General features: G+C 46.1%; 1 protein-coding gene across 4 annotated transcripts in view; it reads right to left on the reverse strand.

Annotated features, from left to right (window-relative positions):
* The window catches only part of LOC118286744 (protein jagged-2), a 66,017-nt gene that overhangs the window by 7,923 nt on the left and 42,520 nt on the right, over nt 1-15,574 (reverse strand). For 3 of the 4 annotated variants that reach the window (XM_035611422.2, XM_047337719.1, XM_035611421.2), the window contains 17 exons: nt 11,032-11,162; nt 10,116-10,235; nt 9,880-9,993; nt 8,895-9,008; nt 7,187-7,303; nt 6,174-6,220; nt 5,416-5,589; nt 5,159-5,309; nt 4,880-5,044; nt 4,383-4,496; nt 3,808-3,921; nt 3,193-3,306; nt 2,975-3,091; nt 2,385-2,412; nt 917-1,002; nt 146-259; nt 1-3 (listed from right to left, as the gene is read on the reverse strand). The exon at nt 1-3 is cut by the window's left edge and continues 113 nt beyond it. In XM_035611422.2, the coding sequence (XP_035467315.2) occupies nt 1-3; nt 146-259; nt 917-1,002; nt 2,385-2,412; nt 2,975-3,091; nt 3,193-3,306; nt 3,808-3,921; nt 4,383-4,496; nt 4,880-5,044; nt 5,159-5,309; nt 5,416-5,589; nt 6,174-6,220; nt 7,187-7,303; nt 8,895-9,008; nt 9,880-9,993; nt 10,116-10,235; nt 11,032-11,162 (1,823 nt within the window). The remainder of the gene's footprint in view (nt 4-145; nt 260-916; nt 1,003-2,384; nt 2,413-2,974; nt 3,092-3,192; nt 3,307-3,807; nt 3,922-4,382; nt 4,497-4,879; nt 5,045-5,158; nt 5,310-5,415; nt 5,590-6,173; nt 6,221-7,186; nt 7,304-8,894; nt 9,009-9,879; nt 9,994-10,115; nt 10,236-11,031; nt 11,163-15,574) is intronic. The other variant, XM_035611423.2, reaches the window with a different exon arrangement.

A 15,574-nucleotide genomic window follows, 5' to 3' on the forward strand; every position in this document is an offset into this window, starting at 1 on the left:
TGACTGGAGGGAAGGACAAGAGAGAGTTGCAGTTGTCAATCCTCAGTATGTTTCCACGCAGAGCCCCGCCGGAGAACCGGCAAAAAAAAACATTTTTCAAGCTTTTAAATCTTAACGAATGAAGCAGATGTTTTATGGTGCTCACACTCTTGACAGCGCGGCCCGGCGTGTCCCGGAGGACAGACGCAGCGGAAGCCGTTGATCTCGTCCACGCAGGTCGAACCTTCGGCACAAGGAGACGACTGACACTCGTCGATGTCTGGAAGAAGACAAAAGCAGAGAAGCTCAGAAGAGAAGATTCACCTTTACGGGATCTTACTTTGAAAAAAGGAAAAGCGAGCTGTGATCTGTTATAAACAATCTGTCGGGAGCAAAGACGTAAAGTGATTCATGGAACCCAGCGAATACGGACGAACAACGTCCAGCGGAGAATGTTGGACAACTTCAAATCCAAAATTCTGAGTCATATTAAAACGAGGCGTCTGGAAACTCTTCAGCAGCAGAAGAATCTTTCCTCCGTCTTAACTTATTTGTTAGGTCCGACTCGCTTTTGTGAAACTGAGCTCCGAGCGACTTCACTGTTATTTAAATATCTCGATGGAATTCAGAGAATCACTTTGTGGAGACACTTCAAATGGATCACACAAGGCTTTTCTGAAGAAGAGCTTTCTCCCAGCATGCCGCGGGAGAGCGCACCAAGCCGTCTGACGGACCTCAGCTCTGACCTCGGCTCAGCGCAGCGGGGGGAGAGGAGGTTAAGACCGTCTTCCTAAAAGGCTTCCTAATCTGTCGCCCTGAAACAATCAGGCTCACGCTCCCGTGCCGCGGCCTTTCACCTCTGACCTCCCCCGGACCATCTGACCCCTCCTCCCACCCTCCCACCCTCCCACCTCCCTCTGGTTCCCAGGGGACTCACTTATGCGACAGTCCGGTCCGGCGAATCCTGACGCGCATTCGCAGCGAAACCAGTTCACGCCGTCGACGCAGACGCCGCCGTTGTAGCTGCAGAGGAAAGCAGAGAGAGAAACACAAGGGTGAAGTTATTTCTGCGTAGAAACCGGACAAAATGCTTTTTCTGAAAGGGATAAAACTTCTGATTCTCACAGCAGAGAATCAGAAGTGTCAGACGTGTTTGCTTTGTTGTTTACTTATGTTTTTGTTGTCATTTATGTGAAATTTCAGAAGAGCATCCTGATACTAAAGTACAATCTCATCGTGTATCTTATCTTGGTGAAATTCCTCGATATGAATTCACTTCTCCTTTGAAAATGTAACCGGATGTGTCCTGACATCTGGTAAAGTCTGAGACAGACGGTCAGAGGTGTTTACTGTATCACATTTCACTGTCATGACTGAAATCACCACATTTCTGTTTATGAATAAGTGATTGTTGCGGGGAGGGGGTTTCTGTGGAACTTTGAAGTTTCTAAGATAGATTTCTTTTTGGTGGATTTCCAAACTGAGTAAATTCAGCTGACGAGTATATTTACTTTTTTCTCAAATAACCAACACAAACAGTCCATCATCTTTTGGCAAGAACTTTCTTTTCGCTCGTATATCTGACTAACGGAGGAACCTGCCAACTGATTTAAACTTGTCAAATAAAACTTTAAAAGGAGCTCGTATGCAACTAACATGAGTCCAAAATAGCATACGTTTGATTGAGGTTATTCAAATCCAAGTTTCAAATCTTTCAGTTCTTGTTTTTGTTGTTTTCTGATCTTTACACCAAAGTAGAGCTCAGAAGAGACTATGCATCTGCTGCAATGCATTGTGGGTCTTTATCAAGCCAGTTGTCCTGCTTTCTGAGCGACAGACAAACTGTCTGACTCTGAGTGGCAGGAGGCCGCAGCTGATCCCTGATCAATGTCCAGGCTTCATATGTAAATCCCTGCTGACCACATACTGAGCAGACCCCCCCTCACCACCAACACCTCCACTCCTTACAACCCCCCCCCCAGGTCGGGGCCAGTGAATGGTGAGAGGGGCGTCTCTTCACTCCCCCCCAACACAAACCACCACTAATCCACCTGTCAGTCATTGAAGACGAGGATGAGAGGACAGAGGGGGGGGGGGGGTCCTTTTGTCTCTCTGATCCAGAGACGCTCTGAGAGAAAACGCTTCCCTGACTCTTTCACTCTGCTGTATTTTTTTGTACTAGTTTTGTTAATAAAGTTAAATTAAATTTAAAAAAAACAAAATTAAAGACACTGATGTCTTATATATCTTGTTTCGTCTGACAACAACTGTTCACAGAAAAAACACCCTCATACAAAGATGTCATGTGTTCAGAAACATCATTCACAACCAATCGTGATGAAACATAAAAAACTTTCTCTCCCCCTGAAGATTTCAGCAGAATAATAAAAAGAAATGTGTCTTACCAGGGATGAGGATTACAGTCGTCGACGTCTGCAAGAGAAAAACACGTGATTGATCAGTATCGGATCCTTTTCACCAAACAAGGACGTGACGACTTTTTATCCACTATTTCAGGCATGAAACAAAAATAAAAGGTAACATAATTATTATGGAATATCCCAAATATATATCCTGCTGTTCCACAACAACAAATCAAGATTTGTGTATACGTCGAGGCAGCTCTCTAGTTACTCAGAGTCTGTTTTAATTTTTGTCTTTGTCGTGTTTCCTCCTCCCCTTTCTCTCTTTTTTTTAGGTTTTAATACAATCAACCTATTAATTGTGAATCACAGTCGAATGATTGAAGTCCTGCATTTAACTTTTGTACTGTGAAAGAAATGAATGTATCTGTCTGACGCTGCATGTGCTGAACATCCACGTTGTGATCGTGACAGAAAAGAAGGGGATGAGGTCGTCAGGCCAAGAACTTTGTTGCAGGTGATTATTCTGAACATGTTATGAATGTTTAAGTCACGTTCAGGAAACCAACTCTAGAGTCATACAACTGTCTGACACAGGCAGGATGTGAACAGCGGCTCTGACGGTGACGTACTCTGAGCGCAGGTGGCTCCCTCCCAGCCGTCCTTGCAGATGCAGGTGAAGGTTTCTCCTCCGCCGACGCACGTCCCTCCGTTCTCGCAGGGACCCGAGTCGCACGTGCTGTTCTTGGCTACGGACGAAAAACAGAAACGAGTGGCCTTATTTTCTCTGACCTCTGACGGGTCGTGTTATTACCAGAGCCATAACCGTGTAATCAGAGTGCAGTCTGACCTGTGTTGCAGGTGCTGCCCCCCCAGCCCGAGGGGCAGCTGCACAGGAAGGAGTCTCCGTGGTCGTAACACGTCCCCCCGTTGCTGCAGGTAGTGGAGTCGCACTGGCTCTCACCTGGACCGAGAGAAGAAAAAAAAACAGTTTCAAACATTTGACTCTGTGCCAAACGCAGAGCAGCGATTACTTCAGAGCTGCAGTGAGAAACAAGCCTGCACCAGCCGGCGATGACGACGGAGGGCACGACCGCCGCTGCTTCAGAGGGAAGATTAACAGGTAGCGAAGGAAAACATAGGACCTGACATGTTGAAGAAGACGCAACGTGAAGATAAAAGACACCACTCAGCAGAGATCTGTTTGATTTTTTCTCTTTGATGTAGTCACTTATCGACGCCAATCAAAATAATCTTTGTAACTTCTGTAATAATTCATCTATATTGAGACGAATGCCCCAAGGTCTGTTCTTCCTTCCTGTGCGAGAATCCGATACGGTATCAAGACACTGAGTCAAAAAGGGGTCATGATAAGGTACTAAATGTATTGTATTTCCTCCATTTTCTTTCCACATACTGTACATACACGCAGAGATTTCTTTCCAAAAAACACACGTTGACTTACGCGAGTGGCAAGTCTTTCCCTTCCAGTTGTCCACGCAGTTGCAGTAGAAGTCGTTGAGCAGGTCGACACACCGGCCTCCGTTCTGACAGGGGTTCCTGTTGCACTCGTTCACATCTGGAAACGGTCAAAACGAGTCTCAGCTTGGTGCCTCAGGGTCGCAGGTGATTTTAGCAACTCATCACATATAAATATGTTCCTGGATGGTCCAGGAGCTGGAGAGTAGCTAAAACGATTGTAGAAGAAGAGGAAAACCTCCTTCGTACGAATGTTTAGGCTGCAGCACTCCCTCAAAATGCTAATATTATTATTCTACAACTCATATGTAAATGATATAAGTATAATATAAGTGACAGCGTCGTCTGCAAATGTGCGCATGTGACCAATGTACATAACTGTAGGAAAGCGGGTTTCAAGTCCGTCCACCGGTGAAGATACCACATTTATCTTGCCTCCATTGTTTTGACTTCCATAAGGTTCTCAGACTGATGATCGTTACCGTGGTGACTCGTAGGCGGAACAGTCACCACGTACGGTAGCCCAAAAAAACTTCCCTTCCGACTTAGCCACACACTCACCGGCATCACAGAGACTTCCCTCCCAGCCGTCGGGGCAGAAACACTGGAAGGAGTTGATCCCGTCGATGCAGGTGCCTCCATTCTTACAGGGGGACGACGCACAGTCATTAATGTCTGCAGACAAAGCGAGGAAAGATATTTTAACAAGTTTTTCTTTTTGTTGCCTCCTTGACAATCGGAGTCGTCTGTCTGCATTTATTAACTTTTGAGAATTAAAAACAGTGAGGAAGTTTGTTTGAGTCGGAGAACAAACATGTCAAAAGTGTCTTGTGACGTACAAAACAAAAAACCCCACAAAGTCATCAGTTGTGAATATTTGACTCTGGCACCATTTTCCTGCTCATGCTAGATTTTTCTTCTTCCCATCCACTATAAACTAGAACAAGACATAATGATTAGTGAGTCTGAATTACCGTAAGAGCGATGTGATTCCCAGTGCTGGTAACTGATGATAAATATAGTCTGTGTTTGTGTGTGTCGAGCTAAAAGTGACTCACTCTCGTGGCAGTAGGTGCCAGTGAATCCCGGTTCACAGGAGCAGCTGAAGTTCCCGGCAGGCAGGCTGATGCAGCGGCCGTGGGGTCCGCACACATTAGACGAGATGTGCCACACCCGCTTTTGGGTGTCGTTGGTTGCCACGGCGACCGTGCAACTGTCAATTACTTTGATAGAAAATGTGGAAAAAGAGAGAGAGAGACGATCAGCGGGTGAATAACGCTGGAATGTAACTGACAAATCTATAAATACGTTGTCACAGATGAGAGGTGAGGTCTCACCTTGACACTGGTTGGTCTTGCAGTGGTCCTTCAGCTCTGAACAGGTTTTGCCCTCGTAGTCGTCTGGGCAGCTGCAGTAGAAGTCTCCCATCAGGCTGTGGCAATGGGCCTTGTTGTGACACGGGTTCGGGCTGCACGGGTCGTTCTGCACCTTCAGATTGAAAACAGAAAAGGAAAGACCAAAAAGTAAAATACAACTGTCAAAATGTCTCTTTTTTTCCCTCTGCACTTCAGCAGTGGATATAAGTCATCCTCACCTCGCAGGTCGTTCCGGCGAAGCCTCGAGGGCACTCGCACATGAAGCCGTCCAGCAGGACGTGGCAGCGGCCCCCGTTCCTACACGGACTGCTGCCACAGCGGTTCCTCTGGACCTCGCAGTGTCGGCCCACGAAGCCCGGCTGGCAAACACACTGGTAGCCTCTGGCAGCCTCCTGGCACAGAGAGAGGAGTTCAGTAAAACATCGGATCCAAAGTGTCAGAGCTTCTTTGAAGACGGAATCAAGACGGAAGTTCAAGCATCGTTCACAAACGGTCCCAATTTCTATCTGCTGACTGTTTTAGGCTTTTCATGCATTTAATTCAATGAGTTTGTAAAAATTTCTATGGGTGGACGTGGAAGAACTTTGGTTTTTGCTCTGCTGGTCAGACGAAACAAAACCTTTTTAAAGACTAAACAGTTTATTTAGTGTCAGTAAAAATAATTACAAGTTGCTGCCAATTTCAGAACTTCACCACAGAGCTGCAGAGAAATGTAACAACAGTAATGGAAGCATCTTAAACAATAAGACATTAAAGGATTTCACCACACTAAAATTGAGAACTAATTCTGCAAAAAATCAGAAATACTGATTCACGACTGAAGAGTCAAAGTTAAAAACAGATGAAATTAGCAGTATTTTAAAAGACGTTGATATTTCTGCTTTATTTCATTTTGTACTTAATAAAAATACTACCATCATTGTGTTTTTTTAAAGCCATATAAAAAACTCCAGATTTGATCAGTACAGAATCTCACCTTGCAGGTTCCTCCATTCTGACACTGCCCATGGCAGCTGTTCACATCTGAGGGGAGAAATCCATCACAACGATTAATCCACGAACTGGGAGATGTAGGAAAAATGCGTTGGTGCTGTTGACATGCAGCCACTACAGGAAACCAAAGCACAGTGACTCATGCCCAGGAGGAAGTGGAAATGCTAGAAGCAGATTCAGAGCTGTGAGAACATGCGATACATAAAATTAAAGTGGGAAGGAGAAAACTAACCCTCCACATATAAAACACGAGCTAAACAGCAAAAATGTTTTCTAATCCTGGAGCCTAGAAGAGTTATTAGTGAGGGTGTGACAGGTACAAAGAGTCTGAGGAAGGTACGACAGAGGAGAGAGCATGGAGATCGGAAGCTCCGCCCCCTTGACTGGCTAGCTGTTCTTCCACTAGCATCAGTAGCACAAGTATAAGACGGGTCCCGAAATGGCTCTTTCTGCGAAGCTAAACGTTTTCTTGTGTTTTTTTGTGACATAAATGAGAATCTGTTACTGTACTGGACAGCAAAACCAAGACAACGATGCTAATTACCGCCAATTAAGCATGTTAGCATGCCATCGACCTCGTAGCGTTGGTCAGACGTGGTTTTCGCTCCATTATACCTCAGAACTCGGAGATCTAAACTCAGAAGTCGGGGTTATCGCTTCATTATAATCTCGGAACTCGGAAATACCAACTTCCAAGTGGGAAGTTGCGACTGGAACGCCTCTCGGAGTCGGAATTTTGACTCGGCGGTCGGAGGAAATTCACAACCCCGACTTCCGAGCTCCGAGGCATAATGGAACAGCAATAGTCTCTATTAGCTTCACAGAAAAGGCCGACGTTGGAAACATACAGTATGAAATTACGCTGAGCTACAGGTGCGAGTGGGACAGTAAAGCTAGCCAGCAGAGAGGGCGGGGCTTCGGCTCCGACGTTGCTACAAGGCAGGCGGAGAGAGGCTGAAAATGTCTGGAGTGATTTTTTGCTGGATTGATACTGACTGATGTCACAGTTCTTGCCCACCCATCCAGGAAAGCAGGCACAGTGATATCCACCAATCAAGTTTTTGCAAGAGTAAGCATTGAGGCAAGGCTTGATCCCCGCACACTCAAAAACGTCTGCAAAAATGGAGACGAGAGACACAAGAGAGGGTGAATGAGAGCGATCAGAGGCCCCGTCACCAAGCTTCACGTCGGACCACGGCTGAAACCGTGGCAGGAGATCTCCGGGTATCAGAGGTTTAACAGATAAATTTCAGCGATCTGTTTTTACACCGTTCAACAAGCATAGATGGCATCGGTTACTGAGAGTCGAGGAGGAAGCAGCCGATCGACTGGAACCACCTTCGCAAACTAGGCGGGAGCGGATTGTTTTACTGTGGTAAGGTTTCATTTTCATTTCTCTTCGTCACGGTAAAAACTGTTTGTTACACGTTGCCCGGTGAGGAAGATGCTTGACGGACAAACAAGCCAGTAATTCAAAGGAGCACTGCGTCCTGCCTGTGAATGTGACCGACTGGATTCAGTTACGTTACTAGGTTCCATCGGCTTTAATGACTTTTTATGGGTAAACGAGTCGGGGTCTTTTTTTTAAACATGTAAAATCACCAGGACATTTACAGGGTGAAGTTCACGTCTGACGGGGTTTTATTTCTTCCACAGCTTTCCAACGCCCCCTTGCTTTATCCTCACCCGCCCCCACCCTCAGGGTTAATGTCTCTCTATCGCATTCCCAGAAGGCCGACCTGCGGCATTCCAAGTGGTCAGTTTCAGAGGCAGCGCTCGCCGCGCCCGCCTCACTATAAACCGGCACGGTGCATTAATACTACTCCCAGGAGGTAAGCAGCACCTGTTGGCCTGCTGAAATTAAACACCCAGAACCCCTTTCCCAAAAACCCAACCTCCCCGACCGTCGCCAACCCCCCCTCCTCCTCCTCCTCCTCCTCATCCCGCGCTCTCCCAGGTACCATCCCACTCCCTGGAGGGGGGCGGCTCTCTCCGAATAACAGAATCCGTAACACAAGCCACTGCGTTTCGGTCGCCCCACGCACATGTTTACAGGTTATAAAATGTTTCCTGGCTGAAGTCAAAGAGGGTGAGGGCTCACGCTATGCTGCGGTGCCGCCTCACCGTAGTGTACATACACCCCCTGTCACGCCCAGTCTGGAGCCAAAGATAACCCCCCGGCGGAGTATATTTGGTCCCAAGGCTAGCAGTTGCCAGGCGGGAGGTTATTTTTAGCATTACTCAAGTCACCTGGCTCATGTTGCAGATGATACCCAGCGAGTAACTCCGTTGCGCATGCATATACATAAACACACCCACACACACAGATTTGGAATTAGTGGCCGTCCTGCAGTAACACGACTGGTTAAACGACACGGCAGGATAAACACACACAGTCAGATACGCTGTAACTCCGCGAGCAAATGGATTCCTGTGATGGTTTTGGACGCACGGCATTCACTGTAGGTGCAAACACACTGACTTTGTCACATCACTGCAACCATTTCATCCGACATGCAACAGTTTTATGAATTTGGGATTTTTTGAAATATGATAAATGCTTTTGAAAAGTGTCCCCGCACAATTTACCTTGGGGGAAAAATCAACACGTGAGGATGTTTAACAGCCAACCAAATGGCAGATATTCAAATTATAAAGTTACATTAATCAACAGTTCAGTGATTGATTCGTCTCGGAGACGTACCTATCTGGCAGGTCTTCCCCGTCCACTGTGGAGGACAGAGACACTTGAAGCCGTTCTCCATGTCGATGCAGGTTCCGCCCTGAGCACAGGGGCTGGAGGCGCATTCGTCCGTGTCTGAAACATAATCAAGAGCGAAGTTACAGCCCAAATCACAACCACGTACAAAACATGCTCCAATTTAATATGTCGGACAGTGAGAAATTGGTTCATCGGCCACTTTGGAAGGTAGCCAGGTATAGATCAAGTCAGATCAATACGTTGGTGGCAGCGAAATTTTGTGTTTATGATGTTAATCTACCAATGATCCTCTACCAAGTAAATATTAAAAAAAAAAAAATCTTTGTTTGTCATGTTACAGTTCATTTTCAGGAAATTTCTTCGAAAACCATTCATTAGAAAAACACCAATGGGAATGTGAGAAAGTCAAGACACTCATCAGGAATATCTATTACAGTATCTCATTGAAATATACGTGTAAAAGGCTGAAAAAAGCTGTCATTTAGTGAATCAAACATCACTTTCAATCAGCCAAAAAATGTCAGTTTTATTGTACGTGTCTGAACAGACCACATGGTAGATTTGATTGACTCATGTCCTTTGTGTAAGACTTAAAGGTGGTATTTGTAAGTTTTCACTGGCTCGCAATGAATCCTGGCATAGGTTGAGCCGGGAAAGATCCGCCCATTTAATCCTTCGTTGCTCAAGAATGGAAGGACGCCATTTGTCGGACGCATTTAAAGGAGCCGTCGAAAATGGGCTAGCTAGCATGCTCAATGCATGGAAAGACGTGAAAGAAAAAGATGCTAAACAACAGTTAACGCTGGTGTTGTTTTCAACCAATGGCGACAAAGGAAAGAAGTTTGATGTTGAACCTCGCAAACGTTTCTGTCAGATCGGTAAGCGCACAGCTAATAATGCTAACGACGTCTATGTAGCAATAGCAGAAACGTTCAAACAGCTCCTTTAAACTTCCGAGGACGCTCACCTTTAGCACAGGTCAGCCCGGACCAGCCTGCTGGACAGTGACACTCGAAGCCTGATGGGACTTCGTGGCACGTCCCTCCGTTGGCACAGGGGTTGGACACACAGGCGTGCTCCGCTAGTGGGGGGGAGGAAGAGAAATCTCCCATTAGACTCAGTTGCTCGGAATTCAAACATGCTGAGGCACCAAATCCTGGATTTTTGAACCTGGCCCGTTGTGCGTTTGAGTCGCGGACTCACCGATCTCGCAGTTTTTGCCCGAGTATCCGTCTGGACAGGCGCAGTTGTATTCGTCTGGCTCCGTGTTCATGCACGTCCCACCGTTCTTACAGGGCCGGTTGGTCCCGCAGTAGTTCAGATCTGCACGGCAACAGACACACAGAGTCAGCCCACGCTGTTCGTCAGTCGACACGCGCAGTTAACAAATGATACAAAAAAAGAAAGGAATCAAAATGTCAAATGAAAGCTTTTTCTTTCTCGTGATTCTGCAGCTCTGAGCCGTTGGACCTCTGTAACACAATGACTTGTGTTGTTTCAGGCTTTTTTTTCCCCTTCCAAAAACATCTGATTGTGGCTTACAGGGAACAATGTAAAAAGGATATTTACGGAAAGTGACATCTCTAACTTAGGTCCCTGCATCTTGACCAATCACACTGTGTCCTCATGTGACTGACGTGGGCCGAACTGCACCACTGATTTGACATGTTTTTGGTCCATGTGCTGGAAATGACAAGCTGTCGACTGGTTGAAAAACATACTTTTAGAGTTGTGTAGTTTTGAATTTCCATACAGCAAGAGAATCCAATGGCAGCCTCTGCGAACGTTTTTTAAACAATCAATGAGGATAAAGTCTTCATTCACTTGACGATGGCCAAGGGTCAACGGCCAAAAACAGTATCATCACCAGTTCATACTAATAAAAAATAATAGAGATTAAATGTTCACTGTGATGTAGTGAATTGAAACCAATGGTTGCAGGAAGCAACAGTTTTTTGACACTTAGAATACACTGGAAGAATCAATTGTGACGCCTAAATCATGAATTATCTTAAATACTCAAAGACAAAAAACAAATGATGGTATGAATTGTACATCATTTGTACATTATGTAGTCATAAAACATGAGATGACAACATGTATATATACTGTGTCCGACCTTTGTCACAGAGCAGGCCTCCCCAGTTCTTCTCGCAGGAGCACTGCCAGGGCTCGTTGCAGGTACCGTGAACACAACCGGGGTACGGCAGACACTCGTCACAGAGCGGACCCTGCCAGCCGTAGTTACACCTGCAACACACCATACGAGGAGGAGGAGGAGGAGGAGGAGGAGGAAGAGGAGGAGGAAGAGGAAAATGAGGAGGAGGAAGAAGAAGAGGAGGAAGAGGAAGAGGAAGAAGAGGAGGAGGAAGAAGAGGAGGAAGAGGAGGAGGAAGAAGAAGAGGAGGAGGAGGAAGAGGAAGAAGAGGAGGAGGAAGAAGAAGAGGAGGAAGAGGAGGAGGAAGAAGAGGAGGAGGAAAATGAGGAGGAGGAAGAAGAGGAGGAAGAGGAGGAGGAAGATGAGGAGGAGGAAGAAGAAGAGGAGGAGGAGGAAGAGGAAAATGAGGAGGAGGAAGAAGAAGAGGAGGAAGAGGAAGATGAGGAGGAAGAAGAAGAGGAGGAGGAGGAGGAAGGTGAGGAGGAGGAGGAAGAAGAGGAGGAGGAAGAGGAGGAAGATGAGGAGGAGGAAGAAGAAGAGGAGGAGGAGGAAGGTGAGGAGGCGGAGGAGGAAGAAGAGGAGGAAGGTGAGGAGGAAGAGGAAGAAGAGGAGGAAGAGGAGGAGGAAGAAGAGGAGGAGGAAGAGGAGGAGGAAGTGTCAGTTTTTGTAGTCTATCATTTCTATTACCATTTTTTCCTTCTTTTCTTTTGACCTTCTCCACTTCATCCTTCCTTCCATATTTTTCCATTCTCTGTTCCGTTGAAGTTTTACCTTTAACAGCACAAATCCTCTTCACCATCAATGTCGCTCTAAAAACTTTTTACGATGTCGGGTAACTTTTCAAATTCCCTTTTTCAAAAAAATGTGTTTGTCTGACATTTTATTTTTAATTTGACTTGATAATGATAATGGAACACAGTCCACAGAGAAACACAGATTTCAACAGTGGCTGAGCGGATTTTTCGCTAAAATATAAATGCCTCATATTTCACAAGCACACACACTTGACAATGTGTTCTTATTTACAGCTCCGGCCCGAGGGAATCTCAGGAACACAGATGCACTTCATAACGCAAACAAAAAACTGTGATAGTTAGGTTGTGATAACAAACAAGTCATTTAATACTTTCACAGTGTGTGAAAACACAGAGGAGCCCCCGAAGTCGGGTAACGTGCCAGTTAGATTTCCCCTGGTAAACACGAAGAATGACGCAGGTGCCCAAATAGAAGGGAAAAAAAGGGGGGGGGGAGACACACACACTTTGAATCCATCGGAAGTGAAAGAATTGGAAAACCACAGGAGAGCGTCGACTGCGTTTCAGAAAAATGTCACAACAGTCATTCGTTGAACCAAACGTCTTCATCAAGGCGAATTATGTGTTCGTTGCAGCTGCTGATCTCAGGGCTCACGGTGCCAAGAGACATTCCTGCGCTGAGTGTGTGTGTGTTTGTTGTGTGGGTACCGTGTGTGTGTGTGTGTGTGTGTGTGTGGGGGTACAGTGTGTTAGTGGGTACAGTGTGTGTGTGTGTGTGTGTGTGTTGGTACAGTGTGCATGTGTACAGTGTGTGTGTGTGTGTGTGTTGGTACAGTGTGTATGTGTACAGTGTGTGTGTGTGTGTGTGTGTTGGTACAGTGTGTATGTGTACAGTGTGTTAGTGGGTACAGTGTGTATGTGTACAGTGTGTTAGTGGGTACAGTGTGTATGTGTACAGTGTGTTAGTGGGTACAGTGTGTGTGTGTGTGTGTGTGTGTGTGTGTGTGTTGGTACAGTGTGTGTGTGTGTGTGTTGGTACAGTGTGCATGTCCACAGTATGGGTAGGTACAGTGTCTGTATGTTGCTACAGTGTGTGTCTGTTCCGTCATGTTGCTTATTTGCTTATAGCATATTTATGAATTCATGATATTTTATTATGCTTTTTTCAGGCTGTAGTTGTGAGTCACTTTTACGTTTCTATTTCTGTGCCGCATCTTAAGAACTTCAGAACGTCTCAATGTGAAGTAGAAATTTGACAAGAAATCAACATGTTTTGAGATTTTTAAATTTCAAGTCTGTTTTAAAAAAAAGTTTATCTACAAATCAGAGCAACTTTCAGCGCAAGAAACAAGAAATATTTTACTTGAAGGTTGAATTCCAATGGAAAGAAGCTGCATCTATTTTTATTATTTCATGTCACAACATCCAAGTTGATGTAAACTATGTCCGTTCCCAGATCCCAAGTCAATAACTTTCACTTGCTTGTTTCCTTTTCGGATACATTTTGCAGAAAACGTACGTTTCAATTAAAGACATTTTTTTTAAAATGTACTTCTACTTTGAAAATAAGACGTCCAGTCAGAACTCAAGTAGAGGCTGTGTTGTTTTCTTCTTCACTTTCCTCCCGCGTCGTGTCCAGCCCTCTTCCTGTGTCGTGAGCTCGGTCGAGGTCAGACTTGGAATGAGCGGCGGGCTTGTGGAGCGAGGGCTGGTCGTCTCGGAGGGGAGGCCAGCGGAGGGTTAGCTAATCTGTTGGTTTATGGCAGCACTCTGTTATTCCAAGGCCAGCGGTAACCTTGCCCCACCTGTCCTGTCATTTCTCCGTCGGGGGCTATTTTGGGGAGCAACCCGCTCCCCCCCCCCCCACTCCAGCTAACAAACACTTCAAAATGGATGCCGACCACACACTTCTCTGAGCAGCAGTGATACACTGCTGTGTACTGAGCTGTCGTAGAGTCGGTCTGTGCTGGAGGGGCCGGGTACCGACACTCAGGCCTTTTTTGGAATCAAACAATATGAGTCGGCGGCACAGAGAAGTGAAAACTGTCAAATACCAAAGGTTGGTATGAAATGATCGGACTTGGTTCACTTCCTGATTGAAATCTATTTGAGACTCTATCTGATTGAGGGTTATCTTACATAGTCCTGCTCAAAAGAAAAACCTGATTCTCGAAGGAACGCGCTCCGCATCGGCTACTGCTGAATCTGCACAATGAAAAGATGCTAACATCTGCTAACGAGCATGTGGCGTTCTACGCTCAGCTGGTTCCCCACCTTAGATTCGCTTGTTAGCACACTAACACGTGCTAGAGCAGCTGGACGTTACTGGGTTATCAGTTTCGCCACCAAAGTACAGGAAATAAATGCCATAATTTCACAGTCGGGTGGTCACAAAAAGTTATACTTATTCTTCTGAAATATCTGTAGCGGCAAATGCATAGAATAGTTGCCCCAGCTCTATGCTGAGAGTCAAACGGGTTTATTCAACCCAACAACACGGAGGGAACGTTGTCTGACTTCTAACCTGTTCTATCTGTGCAGATTAGTTTGGTAAATTCAGATTCCATCCCCTCAGATTTCTGCCCCTTCCCCCAAAACAGTGGAGCGGCGACATCTCTTTGCAAAAATGCATGTTTTTTTTATGAACTGGCCCTTTAACGGGGGGTTTCACAGCCAATACAACTGTTCAACAACTTTAGTTTCATGCTCAATTTGTGGCTGAAACACCTTTAACTTGTCACACGACTGCAACTACTTTCATCTCACTTGAAGCCCAGTTCCAGTAAATGTGTGTGTGTGTGTGTGTGTGTGTGTGCGTGCGTGCGCGCGCGCGCGTGCGTGCGTGCGTGTGTGCGTGCGTGTGTGTGTGCGTGTGTGTGATTGCGCCCTGTCTTGTTTACTACAGTGCTGCATGTACGTGGTGTTGTCCGGCGCTGCGGTCGGCGGCGGTGCCCTGCACACTGTCAGCGCCGCAGCGGCGGTGGCAGCGTGGACAGTCTGTCTGGCTGCAGTGTGGGAGAGCAGGGAAATGGTTTCAGGAAGCCACAGGCCAAGGGTGGCATTACCCACAAACCCCGTCGCCGGGCTACTGCCGTTCCATCAATGGAAGGGGGCCGCGGGGGCCAGTCCAGGCTGAAAATATCCCGCCTTACCCACAACCCCCCCCCTCACCGTCCCACTGTGGCCCCTCAGAGTAACCACACCCTGAAGACGGGACGGTGGGCAGAGGTAGAGGGGGCTGTTTGTGTGTGTGTGTGTGTGTGTGTGTGTGTAATTATTTACAGGCGAGCCTTGCGCCCAAATCCAGCCGACAGACTTAGCCCCCTGTTGCCTAGCTACATGTTTGGTAGTGTCACATGAGGGAGCGTAGGTTGTGAATGCGCTGTGTGTAAGAAACAAGATACCAAACACACATTTTTAGTTTTCTTCTGCCAGGCTTCTTTTTTCTTTTTTTTCCCTTTTCTCTCTCTTTCTGTCTCTCTGTGTTTTTCTCCGTCTTTAACCGTTTAGTCACCGATTCTCTTTCTTTTCACGCTTTAGTTCTCTCCGTCACTTTCCCTGACACCAAATCCTCCCTGACTTTATTACCAACACTGTTTATCTAAACAACTTTCATTCATCATTTCAATCTGTTGTTTGTTTTTTTTTACAGTTTTGGATAGAAACAAATCTAATTGTTTAACCGAAATGATCTCAAATCAAAGTCCACTTCTCCTTTTTTCTGGATCTTTCAACTGATTCCCATGCGA

Source organism: Scophthalmus maximus, chromosome 15, assembly GCF_022379125.1.
Source record: "Scophthalmus maximus strain ysfricsl-2021 chromosome 15, ASM2237912v1, whole genome shotgun sequence".
Taxonomy (NCBI): domain Eukaryota; kingdom Metazoa; phylum Chordata; class Actinopteri; order Pleuronectiformes; family Scophthalmidae; genus Scophthalmus; species Scophthalmus maximus.